At 32.4% G+C, this 23,863-nt stretch overlaps 1 protein-coding gene across 1 annotated transcript in view; it reads left to right on the top strand.

Moving 5' to 3' along the window:
• barc (RRM1_TatSF1_like and RRM2_TatSF1_like domain-containing protein barc) overlaps window positions 1–18,269 on the top strand; it is a 29,074-nt gene extending 10,805 nt beyond the window's left edge. The window contains exons 3-6 of the mRNA XM_011055290.2: window positions 9,322–9,488; window positions 12,232–12,418; window positions 16,802–16,938; window positions 17,872–18,269. Of these exons, the coding sequence (XP_011053592.1) occupies window positions 9,322–9,488; window positions 12,232–12,418; window positions 16,802–16,938; window positions 17,872–18,001 (621 nt within the window). The 3' untranslated portion in view covers window positions 18,002–18,269. The remainder of the gene's footprint in view (window positions 1–9,321; window positions 9,489–12,231; window positions 12,419–16,801; window positions 16,939–17,871) is intronic.
• The last annotated feature ends 5,594 nt before the right edge of the window (window positions 18,270–23,863 follow it).

Genomic DNA, 23,863 nt, shown 5'->3' with positions numbered 1-23,863 from the left:
ATAAATAGTAGTATTTTTTAAATTTGTGCTCTAATAAAAATATATATGGAAATGTATTATGTAAAATAATTGAGTTAAGCATCTCAATTTTTAAGTATAAATACATTATGTGTTCAAGATTATTTACGTAAAGTTTGCGATGCACGAATTAGTTGTCCAGTAAATAAACAAAATATTTATTTATTCTACAGCTTTATTACTAATCAGTAAATTGCAATGAAACTTTGCACAAATTATTTTGAATATTTAAAGTATCTACTTATTAAAAAATGTACATTTTTAAATCATTTAAAAAAATTTTAATTTTTAACAATAAAAATAATAAATAAAATAAATAAACTACAAAAATGTGTTATTAAATAAAAATATAATCTTATTCACACAACTTTCATATGTATATAGTTTATTTGAAGTGTAAATATTAAATATACTTCCAAATGTAATTTTCTTTGTATGCACTATACGTCTAATACATCCTTAATCAAGCTATCTGGAAAAATGATTCAGTAATAACTTTCGACATTTTTGTTTACCGATTCTTATAATTCCGCTTAACCATTAAATTATGTTTAGATGAGGAGTCAACTATTACTTACAATGATTATATGCAACTTATAATTGTAAGCAATGAAAGAACATGATTCCGCCACTGATAAATTCAATTTTTTTATACATAATGATGAACAATGTGAGAATATTCTGAAAGCGTGACGATCTTAAATTGGGCGTATATACACTTCTAAAATATCATCGAGACGAGATCTACCAGACGAGCGTTTCCGTTTAGTGGCAGCCTGCCAATTGGGTGCATTAATGTCTATCGTTCGATCGAGTATTAATGTCTATCGAGTATCTTTTGGAGAGTCAACGTTTAAATGGCGCTGATTAGAACGTAATAAGGATAATAGCAGGAAATGTCAGTAAATAAATCTAAGATATCGCGAGGTTAAAAGCGTAATTTGCCATCTTCGAATCAGACTTCGAATCTTAAGTTTAATTATTCTTACCGGCTTATCGCTTAGGGAGATTCAGCATAGTACGAAAAACATGTTAAATATGGTGCGATACTCGAAAAATATATGATGTATTTTGAAAATCTGACTATCGCATTGCAAATGTCAAAAATGCCGTGTCTGTTCTATTTTATCTCTGAAAAATACACCGACTGCACATTTGTGATAACTATTATGCACTCCATACGACGCCCTTAGTCGCTATCGCGGTTGCATAATTTAGATAAATCCACGTTTCACTCCATCTTCGTACGAGAGCTAGCTATTTTTGCATACGCCTTATATCACGCAGTAAATATAAATAATGATAGCTTATAATAGATGATAATGATGAAGTATTAATATAATAACATAAAACTTTTGAATATATTGCACATTCAATCATGGTTAAATAATGTACTTAAATATTACGCGTTTAATGTTGGAATTAAAAAACTTTTTTGTATGCCTGTGACATCAAAGCACGATTTTTATTTTATTTTTTATCACACATAAATACAGGTCGTGTTTTCGCGAATGACGATGGGAGTGATGTTACATACAAACTACTATGACGGCGATTCATTTGTGCATTCCTGATGCTTTGAAAGGTACACCGGGAATGCTGCAATTCGCGGAATTGCAATTTGGGGTGGGCTGACGACTGCGTGCCTGAAATCACAATGGTACGATTGACAGATTCAAGTAATTCTAGATATTACGTCAGGCATTATGGAGATGTAGATACAGTGATCATGTTTATGGCTTGAGAATCACCGTCACCATAGTTTACGTCAGTGTAATGGTACGTCTAATCAGTCATTTAAAAGAGTTATAATATTACGTCAAGAGTTAGTCATTTAATAGAGTTAGCTCATTTTTTGTCACGCTTGAATAATCTTATTAATACGTAAATTTCCTGAATTTCCACATTCACGAATTTCATACACTAAGTTTACGAATTAATTGTTTTTTAAGCATAAGTTTTTTGTGATATCTAAAATTAATATTTAAGATAGAACAAATATTTACCATGTTTTTTTATAAATTAGATTTTATTTTCAATATTTCATATTCGCACATGTATGCAAAACTTAAAAACATAAATGTAGAAAATGGCCGTAATTTTTTTTTAGATCAAGTTTTCATATTAAGCAAGGTCATGTATCGATGTACGTTACATGTTTTCTAAATCTCTCTCAAGAGTAAGTTATAAGTGAAATTGAAATATTACTTGATGTATTCGATAATATCTGAGAAAAATTGGAATGCTCTTTCAAAATTTAATCGTGTAGTGTGCAAACAGCAAACTATTATTACCACTGCAATCGAATCATCAGGAATTCGATCTGACTGAAGCTGTTCTGACTAGATTTACAAGCGGGTGCGTTTTTCTTTTACGTGCATTTACCGCAAAAGGAAGCGATCGATGCTTTCGAAGCAGCGCGACGGGAAGATCATACATCATTAAAACTGCATCTTATAAGGATGCACGCAATGGACGGTTTTGCTGAAGTATCTAAAAATTTAACTAGCTATAGATTTAAAAATAATTTTGTTGGATTATCAAAACAATTATGTAGGTTCAAACTAATTACTAGAATGTAAAATTTTTTTTGTACATCCGAACTAATTACTAAAATGTTAAAACTTTTTGCAATATTGTTCGTCGTGCTTGAGATCCTTACGTAATTATTTTGAGCCAACAAAATTATTTTTAGATCCGTCTACATTGACAATGAGAAAAAAATTTACTGAATCCCAATACATATAATATTTTTTTCAATACTAACATTTTTCAATACATAATGAAATACTTATTCACAGTAAATAAAAAAATATTTACTCAATAAAATGATAGTAAAATCAAATAGTCTCATGTAGATCAAATGTAATCAAATAGAAATATATTTACATTTAATAAATATTTAGTTTGTTCTTTCCATGTAGGATATCCAACATAGGTAGAGAATATTTGTAAAGAAATGTTAATTTTTATAGATCGCTAAAAGGAACAAGTAACATTTCATTCAGCATCTTCAATCGCTTAGTCGTCAATAGCCGGAGGAAAGGTCGAGGTGATAGACATCTCGCCGTTGACGATGCTCCATTCATGAGACGTTTTTTTTTACGGAGAAATTCGCCGGTGTAAATTAGCAATTTACAAAGCCGTAGTTTCTGCGTTTGTCGTTAATCGAATATCGAAGCGTTAACAGTTCTTAATTGTGCTCGCCCGCGGCGCGAATACGATGGGAAACAAAACGACAATTTTTATGAGCGCATCCGTATATTATACGTTCGTGCGCACTTCAGATCTTATGGAATTCTGGTAACCGGTTTTGCAAAATGTGCCGCGTATATATGCGCTTGCAACGCGTAATGTCTCGTATGAAAAGAGACACACTGCGCCTAATATGGGAAGGGTTTTATCGCGGAAACTTTGTAGTCTCGATAAGATACAATAAAGGCGAAGGTATGCTCGTCTCGTTAGAAGACGGAAATCAGATAAGAAATAAATATTAAATGAATGACTTGCCAGAACTTGCAAGGTCAGGTCAGGATCAATGCATGATATTTTAATATGTTAAAGATCAAACGAATTACTCTTTGTGAGATTGGATAATTCTATCCAAGTATCTACGGGATACATAAACAGATTTCTCTTTTTTAAATTAAGTTCAGCATCCATTACGTTATAAACAATTATTTTATTCTAATTTGAGCGCAAGTTGTCGATCAAAATTCTACTCTTGTAGTTAGTTCGAGAAACATCCTCCAGCTTCCCGACATTTATCTGCAAAGTGAAATGTATCCCAAAATACACATCTCAAAGGAAGCCGGATGGTGCTAGCTGGTACTACTCAAGATATCAGGCTGTAAGATAAGCGATATATTATTATCTAGCAAGAGTAGGAAATTATTTTGTAATGAACGTCGCATATCTAATGAGAAACATTTTATCAATTTTAAATTGCAATCTTCTTTGTATCTGCCGTCGAATATTTCGATTTAAATTCTTTCCATTAAAAACTGCTAAGAGTTTCATATAATCACTCGTTACAACTCTTTAAGTTAAAGATCTCTTGACTGACGTGATAATTTCGTGAGGCAAATTGGGTTATTAAAAATTCAGCGTACGCATCTCTTGCGATGACACGTTCGGTTATACCGTAACTGTAAATCGGCCACGATGTAATAAAATTTACATGCGCTATCATCGAGTGTAATTGGCTGACTCATCCCTGGAATTTCGTGCGATGCAAATTAGTGGGACAACCACGATCTTAAATGTCAATAGCGTAGGCGTAGCACCAACCATGCAATCATTTTAATGATAATTCAGTATGATCCTTTAGTTGAGTCAGCGTTCCGCGTAATGTACACGTTCTCGTCGCACACTTCGCACCGTGTTTAATTCAACGCGTCAACACGCCTTATCATTTAGCCCTCGTTCCCTTTTGCGTTTAAAAATAGTCAAAATAACAGCATGAGTTAAGAAAGCAATGAGATATTGCTGTGTATGCATTAGATTTTTACGTTCTCAAGTCAAAACAGAATTTCAAATGATCTTCTGTCGTCAGCTTCTTTCCACCTGTCTCGAGTGAATCCTCTTCAATGCGTTCCTCAGCCTTGCACTTCAACCTGTCTCTTTACTTACGGATGTTGCGGCGGTTATTGGAATGCGAATTATGTAGAACTGTGAAGTACGTGTCGTTAATGGAGCCAAGTTGCAATAAAAGATAATCGATGAGAACATTTTTTTCTTATTTAAAAAAACATTTCTGAAGAAACATTTTTTTCAGATCTGTTCTTAAAAGTTTTAATGAATTGTCACGTCGCGTGCGTAGCCACGGTATTTAATGCATCTCGGCGAGAAATTTGGCCGGGCGCCAGTACAGTAATGATAATAGACGTCGGCTAACTATAGTTGCTTAAAGGGAACGTCAGTGTTCGTTCCGAAGCATGTTAGATACACGACATCTCACAATAACGATGATCCATGGCGCCTCGAAATCTTGTCGTTCGTCATTAATCAACGTTATATGCAGATAAATGGATATTTCAGATGCTATCTTCTATACATATGTAGCATTTTACATCTATTAAGCATCTCGTACTATGATACAGCTTGATGTTCTTCATTAAATTATCTTATGAATTTTTAAATCGATATATTAAATACAACGCAATTACATCAAGTTACGCGTATTAGTCATGCAAGAAATCACATCACGACGTTTATATTCAGAGAAACTTATCTTATCGGGAAGCACACTCGCTAGCAGTCACGTAATTGTCTAATTTATGTATTCTTAATACATAGCTGTGACTACACGGAGGGGAAACTAGAAAGCTCATTAGCACGTATAGATAGATAGTCGTGAAGAGCGAAAAGCCTTAATGAACGTATGCTTTTATTGCAACATTTATGCACACCGTCTGTGCAAACAGTGTTAACAGTTTGTGGAAGATCAACGATGAATTTGAATGTCTTGCCTTGTAAGATGTAAGAATATTTTCCCAAGACGCGTGACTGCATCACTGATGATTGTAACATGTGTTATGCGTATACATCGACTGGAAGAGAACACGTGTAATTTAACGTGAACTGGATGCGAGGGTATACTATAATTGTGGTGATCTAACATAGGCCGTGTTGCGAGATGACCGCGGGAGCTGTGTCTGGGTGGTCGAGGAGCCTGACAATAAGTCGAATCCCATTGGTAGCTGCCACGGCCGAGTTACGGATCTGGAAAGACTGGAATCGTACCCACAGAACCGGCATTTTAATCACTGCTGGGCGTTTACGCGCGAACAACGATGATCTATGTCTACATGTCGACCATATAGATTACCATTTCACGTGTTGCCTAGTCGACGTACGAGTAGCTGTGCTTTCTCCTCCTTAATCTTGTTTAGCAAAATGCTTGTTTAAGTTAAGTATTTCCGAGAAGTTGACCTTAATAGAGGAAAATAATTATTACGAATTGCATGATTTGTACTTCCTTGACATCGCGTAAATGCCTTGTCTGTGTATCAGAATCACGCAGGAACGGTTGCAGCGGGAAATAATATTGGTTTCGTGACGTGAGACAGATCATGCGATAGGAATTGAGAAAGGGGATTTCCCATTTGAATTACTTTTGCAAGTCTTGTGCGGAGATGATGACGTCAACAGTCACGTCGCTTTCCGCTCTCGCGTCCCACCAGCTAAGGGCTAAGCGAAAGCGAGACGTGTTAAAAGAAAAAGAATGGAACCTTGAAGTTGTCTGGCGTGTGGGTGTTACAGGATGATGCATGAAAGGAACGGCGAGACCCTTTATGTCCGCAGGTTCTTAAGGTGTGTTTACGTGATTCTTGTTTCTCGTTTAGATATCCTTGAGTCTAGAACTCTTATATGAATAATGAATACAAATACCAAAATTGTAGCTGTTGTGTTTTTTTTCTACGTAACTTTCTTCACGAAGATTGTATTGCTCGTGAAGAATAGACTAGAAAGATTACCATTGCGCATAATAGCGATAATAATATTGGAAACAACCAATCAAATTTTGGCCTCTATGCACTTTCCTGCGTATAATAGCTTTGATATATTGGAATATTAGCTAATCAAATTTTGGACTTAAATTCATTCTTATACGTATCGGAAATGATACACCTTGTGTTCTTAGATCATGGTTTGGCTATGAAATTAGCCATAAACTCTCGATTTGTAGCAATTTTATGAGTGGTCAAAATTATTATTTCTTATTTTCAACGATTAGACATGTTGAAATAATAAAGTAAAAGGAGACGCGGCAGGGATCATTTCGGACCCAAGAATTTCGCCTAAGTGGGTCGACGCGCGACGGTAAATCATTACGATCGCCTTTGAATACTTCCTGGAATAGCCTCCGCTCGATTTCTCGATCTTAAAGATATCGAGCATATAGTAGGGAAGCTATTTTTTAGGTCATCTTTACAAGGGAGACTTGTCTCGGAGATCGTTACGTCATTCTTCGTTGTGACATATTTAGATATACTCTGTGTGCTATTACATATTTAGATAGTCGTCATTCTAGTCACGTTTGCCTCATCGCGTATTATCACGCCAAATACATACGAAACAAGGACCAGTTGCTGCATTATGTAGGCAGTCTCGAGATATTCAACCGCCGAAATTCAAGACTGGCAGAATTTTATCTCGCCGGATATCATCAAGCATTTCTTCTCTAAGAATTTCCGTTGCTATAAAAGGAGTATTGCTCTTATTTGTCGTACCTTTCTTCGATAAGAGAGACGGTGGCAAATCCTTATTTCCTATTCATAGTATCCTATGAATGGCATGAAGTCACGGTTAAAATGGCGCTAAGCTGCTGAGGTTTTACGGGTTTTGTAAATAAGCGTAACACCATTACTGCTCTCTGAAATGGTTTTGCTATTTCTGATACATATATTATACGCTCTTTGACATATTTAATGTTCAAAACGCAAACGATAATGCTACAGCTCAAAATAATTCCTAGAATGTTTGCGAATACAGTTGATAATCTATATATATATTTTTGTGTGTGTGTATTAGCCTCCACAAATGTGTATCGAAACGATAAGTTATTTATGTTTTTATGACTTGTCCACATACGAGAGCTCTATAGGATTTCTTTGAAGCCATTAAGAAATATAGTTTAGTTTTGACGATGTAATCCGTAGTTGCCGGCTTAGGTTTGGAACTTACGTTTAATTTTAGCTTCCTTTTAATCTTCCGATCTTTAGAGTCATAGTTTTTTTTTACCTCTTTTGTATATGCTGCTAAAGTTTTGTTAAATATTTTTCTTTTTCGCGTAATACAACTTAGAAAGTTCCTTCTTTTTTTATTATTAAAAGTGCCTTCAAATGTTAAAGATGTATTAGACGTACAATTCCTGCAAAGAAAATTAAATTCGGAAATATGTTTAATATTTACATTTCAAATGAACTATATATATATGAAAGTTGTGTGAAGATTATATTTTTATTTAATAACACATTTTTGTAGTTTATTTATTTTATTTATTATTATTTTTATCATTAAAAATTAAAATTAAAAAAAATGATAAAAAATTTATATTTTTTTTATAAGTATTGTACTTTAAATATTTTAAAATAATTTATGCAAAATTTCATTTCGATTCATTGATTACAAAGATATAGAACAAATAAATATTTTGTTTATTTACTGGACAACTAGTTCATGCATCGTAATGTAATTCTACATAAATAATCTTGAATACATAACGTACTTATTAAAAAATTGAGATTTTTATCATTTATTTTATAATATATTTCCATATATTTTTATTAGAGCACAAATTAACAAAATACTACTATTTATTAAAGTAACTTATGATCTAGATTAGTAAACTATCACCAAATTTGTCATATTATTTTTAAACGTTTAAACGATTTAGAATAATCTGTATTTTTTCATAATTTTGTTATCATTTTGAAAATATATATGAAACGTTCTTAAATATTTTTCGTACACTCTCTCTCTCTCTCTCTCTCTCTCTCTCTCTCTCTCTCTCTCTCTCTCTCTCTCTTTCTCTCTTTGTCCTGACACACTGTTGAAAAAAAGTGTATTTGCTTCCATTACATGTAACGGAAGTAAACTTCATGCAGATACATTAAAAACATTTAATGAACATTAAATTCCATTCACATTCACATAAAATTTTATGAAAAAGTACTAAATTCCATGCCCATGTACACAATATATATATATACTTTTCAATTATAGATACATTAAATTTAGTTTATTAGTGTAACTTAAAAATACATTTTTACCACACTAAATTTCATGATGATATGTTTTAAAATGTAATTTATACTCGACGATTTTCTCGATAAACAAGAAAATTTAAATTAACAAATTTTGTTGGGTTACGCAATAAAAGGACGGATTCATTTAATTAAATAGCTACTGAATCGAGAATACGCCCATTTCATAAATCCACGGTCAAGCCTTTTACATGTAAGTTGAAATTTATTTTGTCGATGTAAACTCAGTGATTGTCGTGGGCGTAGCCGGTTTATAAAATGTATTTAAATTGATCGTCAATTTTTGCTATGGACTTATCATCAATTTTATCGCGTACACATTGTCAGATAACAATAGTACCTTCATTACTTTGACACAATAACTAGGAACTGCAGCCTATTAACGCCGCCTCTTTTACGTCCTGCGTTAATTACTTTCAGTACAAGATGTGCAAAAATTTTCTGCACAATACTTTGATTTGCTTTTCGTTGATTCTCGAATGATCTTTAACCAATTTGCAATTTATCATCGATTATTTGATATCTGTTTTAGGTAGAGTCGGTGGATCTGGCATTGAAAATTTTAGATGGTTCGCAAATCCGGGGAAAAGCACTGTCAGTTCAAAGAGCGAAGTTTCAAATGAAGGGCGAGTATGATCCCGCGTTGAAACCGAAGAGAAAAAAAAAGGATAAGGAACGACAGAAGAAGATGCAGGAAAAGTGAGTTTCTACAAATTTTACGAATAAATTATTTTAAATGTTTGTTAAAACGATTAATGTTGATTAACACTTGGATATATGTACAAAGTGTTTCAGAAGTAGTTGAGCAAACTCTAAAAGCATATGAATAGTCATGATTAAAAGTCATATAACTCAAATATGGGGTCGAAACGAAGCATGCCATCCCACGTAAAAACAAACAATTTAAATAAGAAATGTTTATAACTTGGGAAGGAAGCGTTTCCGAACCCATATTTATATGACTTTTTTCATCCTTACAATGAGTGGAATATGCTCTTAAAGTTTACCTAACTATTTCTAAAACACCCTGTATACGATTGCGTTAAAACAAATATTTATTCCTGAATATTCCTTTGCCCCGTGAGCTCATTGACTCAAAGCGTGTGATGTCACTTCCTTTCGAGACGCTCCGTATAATATAACTCTTGCGCGGTGATTCTCATTGCAAGATCGGAGTGATCACGTTTCTCCTCGGTTTCTCCGGTCCATTCATCTCTCTTTTCGCTCGCGTCCATGCGAGACGGCGTATCCCCGGGGGATCAAGATACGTTTCATCCACGGTACATCCGCCGCCACGCGTGTGCATCTTATTAAGGTTCCTATACACCGCGATGCACGCGTGTCGCAAGCGGCTTGTTTAAAACAGCACGAGAGGAGATGCCTTCGAATCACGAAGCGCGTGATTTTATGATGACGTGATACCATGTAATTCAAAAAAACCCTTCATGTATCTCCGTGATGCATGCTTCGTGTAACACGTGTTGCAGTGTGTGTAAAGGCTCTTATAATTGCACTGCCATCGGCTCCGGGTTTGCAGCCGCCAGACTGCTTGGCGTTGGCGGTTCCGGCAAAAGCAGCTGCGCACGTCGATTACCCGCATTTAGTCCGCCGCGTCGGTCTGCATACAGACCAACCCAAAATTATACGGGCACGGCGCACTTCCCGACAGATTGCAGCGGCTTAACCCGTTAATCGAAGCGTATAACGATTGCACTGAATGACATTGACTTTATTCCGTGCGTATTTCAGTGTCGTGTAAATGATGAAAGTGACATTCGATTACTTCTAAATGATTCAGGAAGAAACATGTTTGATTTAAAATTCGTGATGCTTTCGCACATATTTAATGATACAATTAAAGTAATTAATAATTAATAATTAAAGTTACAATAAAAATAATAATAATAATTAAATTTAAGAGCTGCAGACATAACGATAAGGTATAGGGCTTCAAATCAAATATTTTCAAAGATATTTACCGCTTTTCATGTGATTCATCTTTAACATCGATTTTAACTTTCTCGCGCCATCATATTTCATTGCATTGCTCAATCTCGACGTATCTCTGTCGCCTTCATCGTTAGCAGCATCCTCTTGTTATCCAGCGTAGGTCGCGTGCGCAGGGTCAACGCCCTGAACTTTGCGAAAACCAGTTATTGGTGAACGCACGGGCCCACGTTTGCTGACCGGAAGTAGTCTTTGCAGCAACACACTCTTTCGACACTCGTCGTGAATCTACGTTAGCACTATAACATTCCCGGTAGGGTTATCCTTTTAAGAGTACATATACTCTTTTTAAGATCTTAAAACTTATATGGTCGTTTACTAAAATTTTATATTTATAAAATATATTCATAGAATTGAATAAAATTCATGTTTTAGAAATTTTATTTTTATTAAATATCTACATTTAATATGCATAAAAATTATATCCTCTCCTTCCGAAGTAATATCTGTTTTTTAAAAAAGTATACATATGTATTCTTTTCTTGTGATTCAGATATGATAATCCTAACCATCGGCATCATTTTCTCAAGTAATTCCAAGAAGGAGAATAGTGAGCCACGATTTATCGATCATTGTGACTGTTCTCACAGCTTTGACGAGTTATTCTCGACCATGCGGCTCGGTGCCGCCAATTTGTGCTGTATCAGCGACGTTTGTCGGCATCTTTAATCTTTGAGAAACGTCACTTCCAGTAACGATAGCAGTGTGCTGACGTGATATCATGCGAAGAATCGGCAGATGTGGAATCCTATCAGTCCGCTGATATCTTTATCAATAAGAACGATAGAGTCAAAGATAAACCGTTTATATCATTTATTAATGGTTTCGAATGAAGTAATTATCAATAAGAATATATGTATATAGAATATATGTATAGAATATATGTATTTGAGTCCTCAGAGGAAATAATTTACAATCAATCTAAAATCCAAATACTTTTAAGATTTCTACGGATATTTTCTTCAAAGAATTTACGCGATTTGCGTTTATCTTCATGTTTTCATGATACATCGTTAACACTAGAAATAATAATGTTCCATATCATTAAAAGGAGCTATCACTAAGCAAATGAATTATTATGAAAATAAGAAAAATGATGAAAAAGCAAATATTTCATGAGTATAAAGGACATAGTTATAATATTAAAAATATTTCAAAATCCTATCTTTCGCACAAAAAATATAATTTTAATATAAAAAAAAATAGAAATAGTCAGTAATGACTACTCGGTACTGGTATTAAATGCCAACGTTAATATTAGGTTGCTTCTTATTCTGATGAAATAAACTGTAATTTTCTGGATATGTTGACATTTAACAATGTATATTTAACACGAAGATAATTCACAAATTCTGTGTAACTTATTTGAATCTAAATGCTATTTTTATTGTCGTATTTTCTTATTATTCTGTACTTTTACTTTGTTTGCTTACAGATTGTTCGACTGGCGACCGGAGCGTATGCGAGGCGAACCGCTGAAATGCGAAAGAGTTGTCATCATAAAGAATCTTTTCGCACCGGAGGATTTTGACAACGAAGTTCAACTGCTCTTAGAATATCAGCAAGATATTCGATCCGAGTGCCTGAAGTGTGGCGATGTCAGGAAAGTTATCATTTATGACGTAAGTTTTTTTATCTTTTTTACGTCTGCTATTTTAATATAAATACTAACTTTACGTTGCGATTATTATAATAATAATTAAACATTTCTTATATATGTTGTGCTAACTTCATATCCGTTTTCTTTCTGATTTTTAATATTTACGAAATATAATGGTTTTATACGCGCGCGCGCATATAACAGAAAAACTACAAGAGACGAAAATTGTTTACTTTCTTCTCATAGAACTCTATGAATTTTTTAAGAATTTTTTATCAACTTTTTAGTATAGCATTTTTTCATTTTTAACAACTTGAGAAAATACGATATTAAAAAATTCTGAAAAAATTCTGAAAAAAATTCTTCAAAATATCAATTATTAAATGTCACCAAATATTGATTTTCAATAATAATCTTTTACTCAAGTAGAGGAAAGTCATCGATACCACTTTGTTTTTAGATAATAATTTTTTAAACAAAAGGTAAAATAAAACTTTAAAAACATAAATACAAACTAAAAAGTGTCTTCCATTAGATATAAACAGTTTTTATAATATTGTTTGCCAATTTTGCAATAATTAATTTTTTCATAAGATAAGCAAAAATTAGCGTCTGACAAAATGGGCTCCAAAACTGACACAGTAGACAGTAATGCTATGTATTCCTATTCTTTTTCTTTTTTCAGGAATTATCTGTATAAAGTATCTATATATACAAGTGAATGTATACGAGATATTCCAAAATCTTTTCACTTTGTTATAAAATATTTTTATTGAATTATATGCATATTTACTTTATGCTGTTCTGCAAGATGCAAATATGTAATGCAAATATGTAATTTTTCAAGAGTTTTTCCATATGCTCCAATAGAGCTATTTGACACTATAAAGCAAATTATTAAGGATTAAGTTAACTCATAATCTGTTTTATGGACAGGTGTGATGGTTTACGTTACACTCCAATTTTAAATTTAAGATCGTATTATGAAAAAACTAAGAGAAAAAAATATAAATATAATAAATAAAATTGATTTAGGAATTACAAGCATTTAAAATGATGTAATATTATTAACAATATAATCACACTATTATTTAAACTACGCAATTTGCAAAAGGAAATCGTAAGAATTTTATTTTTGCATTCGTATAATTCATTTTTAGCTGATTCGGTATAGAAACAAGCCACAAATTATGAGTTACTTCTTTAATTAGCTAAACAGATCATGATTTTATTAGTATTAATAAAGTGCAATTGTTAGTTTCTGAGAAATAAGGGAATATCACTTTAGGAGATCTATGTCAGTATCGGCGACTTTCCTCTATATTCGGCGATTTTTAGTAATTAATATCTTGTTAACTGAAAATTGTAAAATAGTAGAGGACTTTTCGATTCAGGCTTTATTTCTATGCGAGAGTTTTATCGTTACTTATCAAACACCCTGTATATATAATTGTATTTCGTAAATATTAAAAACCAGGAAGTCATGGATCTATGAAGCACGACATTCTATAATATAAAAAAATAGTGACAATTCTAGCTTTCTCTCCCTCCCCCTCTCTCTCGGTTTCTCTTCTTCCTACAGTTCTACAGTTTCTTATAAAATTAAAAAAAAGTTCCTCATTTTTTATATTAAGAAATCGAAAATGAAAATATAGCGCGCTAACTTTGCGAATCAGTACACTTCCCCTTGTAAAATACAAGAAAAAATAAATATTACTAACACATTTATATATTTTGTAGAACGACATAAATACGTCAAATACGATAGAGAACGTTATCATTTCGATCAAAGTTTCAAATAATACAATTAAATAAATTTATTTCAGATTGATTGTGCGTCAATAACTTTCGGACTTTTACACAATCAATCTGAAACGCTAGTAAATTTAGAAAACTGTAAAAAAATAAATATTACTACTTTTAGCAATAGTTTCCGTTAGTTATAAGAGTTTTATTAATATACATAATTTAAAAACAAAAGTCTAACAATGCATGCTAGATTCACGAAGTTAGCACGTCATTTTCATTTTGTAGTGTAAAAAGTGTAAAACTTTTTTATTTTTATGAGAAACTGTAGAATTATGGGGAGAGAGAGAGAGAGAGAGAGAGAGAGAGAGAGAGAGAGAGAGAGAGAGAGCGTGTGTGTGTGTGTGTGTGTGTGTGTGTGTTGCTGAAACTATTATTTTTTTTATATTAATAGAATGTCGTGTTAACTTTACAGATTTACGGAAGTCACGAGATATTACGAATTTATCTGTAGGTAGACTTGTATTTAAATCTTTATGTTGAAATCGCTGCTTCTCTTTCGAAATTGAAAGAGATCGACTCTTTTCCAACATCGTATTTTTAGCGACTAAATTTCGTGGAATAAGTGAGTGACGAAACGCCTTCGAAAGGGGATGCCCCTAACCCCCATAAATTGGTGAGAGGCAAGACACTCCCAGTCTTTGAGCCTCAGCCGTGAAACTATTCAATGTCAAGCACATTCCATCCGAACGACGTGTGTTCTGTCCCCTCTTTTGCTGGTATCTGTATCTCTTTTATTAAGATGCTTATGGTTATTGTTATATTATGGTATATATCCTAAAGTCTTATTTTAATATTTTTTTAGCGATATTTTCTTGGTATTATTCAAAGGATAAAATTTTTATTTTGAAAAATTTATAAAGAGACATCATAAATGAGAAAAAATACCACGATCTAATCATTTTCAATGTTATAATACTATCTAACGCAATTGACTTTTGTTATGTGCAAATTAATGTAATTGAGATCTTCTTAAACCCTACAATTTTTTTTTCTGAATCATTTTTCGCAAAAATTTTTTGTTTTCAAGATAGATCGGCGTCATTGACAGCTTTTAATTTGTTTATTAATTGCGAGCCGAACTGATAAGTTTTATCAGAATTCCACTCAGATACATCGATGTCAAAGAAGGCATTCAATGTGGTATCTGAGTGAAATTCCGATAAAAATTATCAGTTCAGCTTGCAATTAGTAAACAAATTGAGAGCTGTCAATGACGCCGTGCCGCGGAAAGAGGTATCAAACTGTTTACTGAATGCAATGACAGATTAACTTACGAGGAAAATAAAAAATTTCATTATTCAAGTTATCGACGAATATCAAAAAATGTAATATATTCAAATGTAAATAAAAGCACTTTACTTAAACCGCCACAACAAGAAATTTAATTTGCATAACTTACAGAATTTTTTGTATGAGAAATTTGAAATATTTTATAAAATTTTCTTGTAATATTCGATGAAATAAATTTATTATTACTTACGTATTTTTTATTCAGAGACAGTTGTCATCGCAATGTGTACAGTCAGTTACAGAAAGGTTGCAACTTTTTTTTCTATGGGTTTTGGAACTCAGTCTTACTCGTAGAGCGGTTGAACATAAATGGTTCATAAGTAAATGTCATATAGTAAAAATTAATTGCTAGGTGAGCAAGCTATATTCCGAAACTTATCGAAAAAAAAGTGTTGCGATTTTTCTATGACCGACTGTACTTTTATAACGCTGCCAATTTCCTCTGAAAACTTTATTTTCATGAAGTTTACAGTAATATTGATAGCTATTGGCTGTCAACATACTATTTAAAAAAAATTCCATTTAAAAACATTACTAAATTTCACGGCCCCACACAGTAGGCGGAAAAATTCGGCCAGCTCTAATTCTTAACCAATTTTAAAGTTTTTTTTATTTAATTTGCTCGAAATTGAATAAGCTATAAGCCTATTCTGTGAAAATTTTGATTACGGTTCAAATTCAAAATTATCAATATTTGTTATCGTATTGTATAATTTTGATTTTTTCTGCTCATTTCATTGGATCCATAATTTTTACTTTTACTGGACCGTAATCAAAATTTACTCAAAATGGACTTAGCTCATTCAATTTCGAGCAAATTTTTTTAAATTTTAATTTTAAAAACATATAGGAACATCTATGAATTAGTTGAACTATAAATCTACCAATTATATTTAACAAAATGGATTTGAAATAAATTTTAATTGAAGTAATAAATTTTAATTTTTTATTAAATTATTTTTTACGTTTAATTTTATTTTTAATATATTGATTCTAACAAACGAGCTGTTGTTATAATCTGTGTGATTCGATAAAATTATATTAAAGACTAAAAAAAATATAAAAACATCCATGTTTTAGTTGAACTATAAATCTATCAATTATTCAGAAAAATAGAATTGAAGTAGTAAATTTTTATCGAAGTAATAAATTTTAATTCAGTTTTTTATTAAAATGTTTTTCTACATTTTATTTTATTTCTAACATAACAAATGATACATTGTTGAAATATAATTCAATGGATTTGAATGATCTGTGTTTGGTTTGCACACTTTGTGAATCACTCTGTATTTTTTTCTTCTTTCAGAGACATCCCGAAGGAGTAGCGCAAGTCACATTCCGAGAACCGGCAGAGGCGCAAGCTTGTGTACAACTTCTAAACGGCCGTTGGTTCAGTCAGAGAAAGATTTCGGCGGAGATTTGGGACGGCAAGACCAAGTACAAGTAAGTTATTTCATTGCTGGTTCCTACTATACCGATGTTAGAATCTGTACTATCGATAGTTGCTGATGTAGGCTCCGAACTTGAACGTATATTATATGTATAATATTATCTATACATATACCTCTATATATATATACATATATATATATATATATATCATATCTGAAATAGTATTTGTAAAATATAAAATATAAAAAATGTGTGTGATTTTATAATTGATGTTTTCAAAAAATATTTTGCTTGACATTTGTCCACTATCACACAAATTGAAATTAAATGTCTCTTATGATACTCTTAAATATTTATTCATTACTGGTAAAATCTACTCATTTAATTATAACAATAAATATTATAGTCAAGGTTTTACCATAAACTTGAAAAACCAAGAAAAATTAGGGGAAAATATAAAAAAGTCTGGAATTTTGAAATTGGTTCACAATTCCCTTAAACTGCTCTTATTCCAAATAATTGTTATAATTTTTTAAATATTATATTTGACATTTATAGTCAAATACGTTTAAAATTCGCGCATTTTTAATGAAATAATTAAAATTTATATTTTGTTTAATATTTTTATATGATCCGCCCTTTTTCGTTATAATTGCATTCTTTTTTCCATTACTAATTTATTTTTTATTGGCTTGAATTCGCACTCAAAATTTTATTATACTACTAAATTTCTTTTTTTGCGTTGTTTTTAATAATATTGCTAACTTTCCTGCAATCTTTGATTCCAAGTGTTAAAATTTTGTTATATTGGTCATGAAAAATTTTCCATTTTTATCTGGAAAAAAGTCGCGGAATTTTAAAATTAATTTTCTGTGACAACCCTGAATTGTAATTGCAGATATTACTCGCAGTTAACGTATAATTTATTTATATTATTTGAAGTGAAAGAGACGCAGCTGTCAATGTATCGAATGTGTCCTTCAGAATTACAGAGACTGATGCAGAGATTGAAGCGCGAATAGAAAAATGGGATAAATACTTGGAGGAAGACGAAGAAAAGGAAAAAAAGAAGCAAGAGACGAGCAGCAGTGAGAAACAAAAAATGTCGCAGTGAGAGTGCATCGTATCAATTATGATCGATAGAATTGTATTTTATAGATTCTATTTTCTTTATTTTTCCAAAAGTCCTCACTGTCGTATTGCATTTGAATGTTAAGCTCAAAGCTTTTGTTTTGAGCGTTTTGAGAATCTGGATGATTAATTGATCCCGTCACGATGTGATTGAGATTATAAGTGGCTCACTATTTTCATGGTTAAATCGGCGCTACTGTTGTGCTAGTGATATATTGTTAGTTGTTGTAACAATAAAGCTGTCTCTCCTAGTTGTCTTCTCTCATTGTATCTCTGTCTCCACTTGCACTCCCTGATATCACTGATTTATTGCCTTATCAGTTTTTAATTCTAAACCACCTTGTAGAACCAGAACAGTCACATATGAAATCATGTATCTATAAAAAAAAAGGATTAATATGTAAAGAAATAATTAAATAATAAAATTAATAAAAATAGAGCTACGAACCAAGAGCAAGGTCTTGATGCTATATTATTAAATAACAAACAGAAAATTTATTAGGACATACGTTTCGACCCCAATCGGTTTTCAATGTTAAACAATATAACAAATTTTAAAATTCAAATGGTATTAACTAATATCATCGTTCTGATTATAATATTAAGAACAATAAATTCCAAAGAAATGTATTATTAAATCATTATTGTAGTCGTCAACAGATGTCTTAAAGTAAAGTCAAACGGAAGTAGCCAAAAGTATAGCTCGGAATTTTTTGTAACATAAATATGTCCAACTATTAAAAAGACTATAAAGTTCGGTCTAGATAAATTTAATAGTGAAATCTAATAAAAATTTGTACAAACAATTATGTATTAATAAAAAACATTGCCAAAAATAAACAATTATATTAAAATTAAAATTCTAATGAAATAATTGTAAAAATAAAAAGTATCTGATGAATTAGTTGTATTCCATCGCAAAATTTCTTTAATATCAAATTATCCGAAAACAGTATCTCAGGCTATCTTGCTACAAGGAACTCAGTTTTTTAAATAAAAGAAATTTATTTTGAGAGTTATACATCGAAAATGACTGTTTTGATAGGAGAGAATAAGACACTAGATAGGAAAAGTATGAAAAGAGGAGGGTATACGGAAAAGGCATTAGGAAGGGGACAGAAAATGTAGTATAGTAAGATATATGTCGGATAAAGACTCCGTATGGATTTATTTATTTAAACCTTGAGATTGTCTTTTTATATGCACCATTTTTAATATTAATCTTGTATTATAAGATGGTTCTACATCAAAAATTTTTATGCTCCCCCAATTAAAATTATGATTATAATTAATACCAGTCCGAAATAATTAATGGAGATTCAATTTTATATTAATATTAGAAGTTTTTTTATTCATATTAGAAGAGTGCTTATGAACTCTCGTTTGTAAATATCTCTTCGTTTGACTTTTATTTTGTGTGCGTGCGTGTGCGTGGATTTATTATTATTTATTAATATCCTGGAAAAATTATATGAAGAAAGGATAAGAGTAAAAACAAACCATGAGAACGAGAAAGAGAAATGGATTCCCTTGGAATTTCCTAATTTGCTATTTCGACATTCTTGGCAATCTTCTTTCGTGAGACTCCTGTACCAGCAAGAGATCATCGCTGTCCATCTATCAAAAAACGCGGTTCGCAGCATCTCTGGACCGTGGCTTTTTTTTCTTTGCTCCGACGAATCTCTCGTTAAAGTAATCGCTTGATCCGCAATATAAACGCTACTTTATACCGAGGATGCTTTGAACTGGGTCGATTTGGAGGCCAGAGTTAATGATCACTCTTCTTTGCGAAGTTATTTTCTTGAGATTTAAAATCCGCAAGTTTTTCTTGAAAGAATTCTTATGGGATACTAAAATTATTCTGAAACAAATTTTGCAAAAGAAGATTCTCCTATAGGTCTTTTAAAATGTGAAATGTTCAGATTTTTTAAATTCTTATATATTCATTTTTTTAAATGATAGCTAAGCTAAAATTTCTACTTTCCCAAATCCTTATATTTTTCTATAATTAAAAAATCATCTGGAAACGTTGTCTCTCTCTCTCTCTCTCTCTCTCTCTCTCTCTCTCTCTCTTCGGCCTCTGTATTACCAGTACCTTGAGAATCTTGGAATGAACACGTCAGAAATATTTCTAATTGTGTAAATAGTGTCTTGTAGAAGTTGAAATATCATAAGAACTGTCTTTCAATTCGCTTGCGCATCCAAATAGTAACTTCACTGATTTTTCTCATCTTCAATTACTGCGCGGCTATCCTCACCGATTTAACTGGTCAGCAAAAAACAAAGCTAAAAAGATTAATAAACGCCTGCGTGCGTTTTATCTTAAATCTGCGCAGGGATGTGAACATGTCTCCAAGCATTACTGTTTTTTAGCTTCTGTCATCTTGGCTATCCGCAGATGATAGAAGAGTTTATCTCACCTGCTTTCCTCTTTTTTATCCAATCGGGAGCTCCTCCTTACTTTTCCTTCTTTTCCGCTCATACATGCTTTCTCGTAACTGCTTGCGTGGTTTCTCTTCCGTCCTTGTTGTTCCCTCTTGTAGAACTATCAGTTATCAATGTTTCTTTCTAAGTTCGGCCTCCTCTCTCTGGAACTAGCTCTCTGCTTGCATCAGAAATTCTGAATCACTTTAATATATTTAAACACGTGCTCTTCTATTATTTGCGGTAGCAGGAACTGAGCTAGCTAGTTTGCACCTATTATTTCACTTTTCTTTAATTTTTCTTCATTTTTTTGTAATTATCATTTTTGTATATGTGTGCTTCAATTTGTGTTAATTCTCCTTTCTCTGATAATTCTTACTTAGATGAGGAAGACAAGACACGGTAAAATATTAATCGGATTTTAATCTCCTTCTGTCGCTAATAATTTAATTATTAATTGTACATTAGATATCTATGATTTTAGGGCTTTTATTCCCCAATACCGTGTGCTTAGATCAGGCATTATCAAAGATGTCCTCCAAGAAGTTGATATTGATATTAAGCAATAAGAAGTTGATATTAAGCAATACATTATCTCTCCCTATAAAATTGTTGATATTGTAAGAAATTTAGTAAAGGCAGGGATAAGCGTTCTCATGTATTGTAACATTCCTGCGTGCAATCAGTAAGTGCGCGCACTAGAAGGCGAATTACAGCGTCCCATATCGTGCGATAAAATCGATTGCCGGAGCAAGCAACAGTGAGAACGAGCACGCGATCGAAATAGTTAAATTGTCTGTATCACGACAGCATCGATTTTTTCAGCGTTTCAGACTTAGTTTCAATTACGATTAGTAAGGGACTTACATAATTTCAGGAACAGTGGTCGGGCGTTCTCCGGTTTTGTACGATAAGCTCGTTCTTCGCGAAGTATCGCGTTTTAATACATTGTAATTTGTAATGAATAAATAAGTAAAATAAACTGTGTTTGAATTTAAGAGAGGAAATCAAAGTTATTAAATAACATTATCCTGTTATATTTTGGAGATATCTATTTGCTTTCCTGACACACTTTTATTGTGAGAAATCTCTATACAAATCTTACAATAAAGTTAGACTCAACAGACGCTTCAAAGCTGATGGAAAGATAATATATTCTTCATCTCGCACAATATGCCTTAAATTTGCTGATACTGCCTTTCATGTTAGATTTCCTTTTTCAATATGGTTCATGAGGTTAATTTTTAAATGTAGCGTACTAAAATACAGACTTGCTTCAATTATTAAATTAATTATTATTATTCAATTATTAAAATAGACCGTGTAAGTGAAATATGCAAATGTAGTTCTAAATGTCTATTTTGTAACTCTCCACATGAGAAAAACGTTATTTGTCTGGTCGAGGCATTATCGTTGCGTTGTATTAATTGTCAGAGCAACTGGCTGTCTCACGTGTGACTGCCCTCTTGTAGATCGTAAAGCCATTCTATACTTGGTGACTGATAATATTTCATTGATAGAAGTTAAAAGAAACATTCGATTTAACCTGGATGGAAAGATGCTATCGAATTTGAGCAACGGTGTGGCGTACAAACTCTTACGCTGCACATACAGGAGAACAAACTCCACATTCTACATGCGATGTCGAATACTTCTTTCCTATCGGTCGAAGTTGGATTTTAAGTGCTTTAAATAATTTTATGTGAATTTATCACAGAATAATGTAATCTCTCGAATTGCGCGCCGAAATGATTTTTTGGACTTACAAGTGCTAAGCAATTTAATTTGTGAAATCAAAATGATATGAAAATAACCAAATAAGTTAATAGCATGAAAAAGAAGTGAGGTCAAAGTAGTATATATGCTTATTAATATATAAGAAACATATTGCTGTGTCCTCGGAGCTTCGCTACTTTTGGTTCTCCCAATGTGGGAACAACTAACAATAAATGAGGGAAAATATGAATAAACAATTGAGTTTCGCTCGAGTTGTCATTAATTAATACAATTGCTATTTACAAAAGCAATTTAATTTGTAATATTACTATGGCAGTTCAGTTATTGCATTACGCGTATCATACATAAAATGGAATCTGTATCTACGCATCTGTAGAGTATAGGAGACATTTAAATTGCTCGTCGCGAATTAAAATGTTGCATCCAAACGATGATCACTCATATCGGAACTTGTGAGCCAACTCACACATGTCTCGTGAAAATGTTCACTCCCATTCGCGCTGAAGAATAATTTCTCATGTAGAAAAGACATAACGATAACTTTATTGTGCGAGAAAATACAATAAATACAGAACCTTAGCAGAAACATCCAAATATAATGACAACTCAATTGTTTATCCGTATTTTCCGTCACTCAGCTGTTCTCACACTGGGAGAAGCAAAAGTAGTGGAGCTTCTAGGATACAGCAATATATTTCTTATATATACATACTATTTTAGCCTCACTTCTTTTTTATGCTATTATTTTATTTGTTTATTTTCATATCATTTTGATTTTACTTCTTTTGCTATTATATTTGATATTTTTTCATATATTTTTAAATTAATTTATAAAACAATTTTGCGAAAATTTATGAGTTTTTTCGTTATGTTTTTAAGTATATTTCTAAAATGATTTTGCGTAGGATTGCAAAATATACTTGACGCCTCTTTTTTATGTCTTTTCCGGTGGATTATATTTTTCTGTTATCATTTTTATTATCGCCAAGTAGTTGGATCATTATCAATTTTGCTGGTGTGTATGTGGCGAAAAAGAACATCTCAAAACGTGAGGGTTTATTCGAACAGTGTCTTCACATCTCCCTTTCCATTGTTCGGCATTTATTCGAGCCGTATCCCTCGCAACATTACGAGGGGATGAAAGCACGAACGGCGGCATATTTTAGTTGTCTCGCTCCATTCATGATCTGGAAAGGGCAAGGACAAGAGCGACTCCCCCTGGCAATATTACTGACAAATTTAATGCCCAACTATTAGATAGCGGGGGCTGCACCTCGCCCGCTTTCCCCTGTATCTGTCTATTGTTGCAGTGGCCACGTGCAGAATGACTGCACGTTCCTGATGTTCAGACGAAAATGTTTAATCGTCGTGTTCAAAGATCCCTTGCGAAAAAAACCCGACGCTCTTGTCACGCTTGTCGAGACTTATTGGGTTTGCCCATCGTTCGGACCTGCTAAGTAACACGCGAAATTCGATATCGTTTGATGACGTTGGACGCGATTTGATACGGTCAAGTGTTTGCCGAGATCTTTCGGCCATAATAATTACCAGTTTACTTTGTAAATAGTTGGAATTAAAGAAAAGTAGCAGAACTGAAGAAATTCGTTCCGTGGAATTAGATCTTGTTTATTTTTTAAATAAAAAATACTCTTGAAATATTCGAAAAATGAACATAATACGCATA

This window comes from Acromyrmex echinatior, chromosome 2 (genome assembly GCF_024713525.1).
Source record: "Acromyrmex echinatior isolate Ae372 chromosome 2, ASM2471352v2, whole genome shotgun sequence".
Classification (NCBI taxonomy): domain Eukaryota; kingdom Metazoa; phylum Arthropoda; class Insecta; order Hymenoptera; family Formicidae; genus Acromyrmex; species Acromyrmex echinatior.
This window is presented reverse-complemented; position numbering and strand designations above follow the sequence as displayed.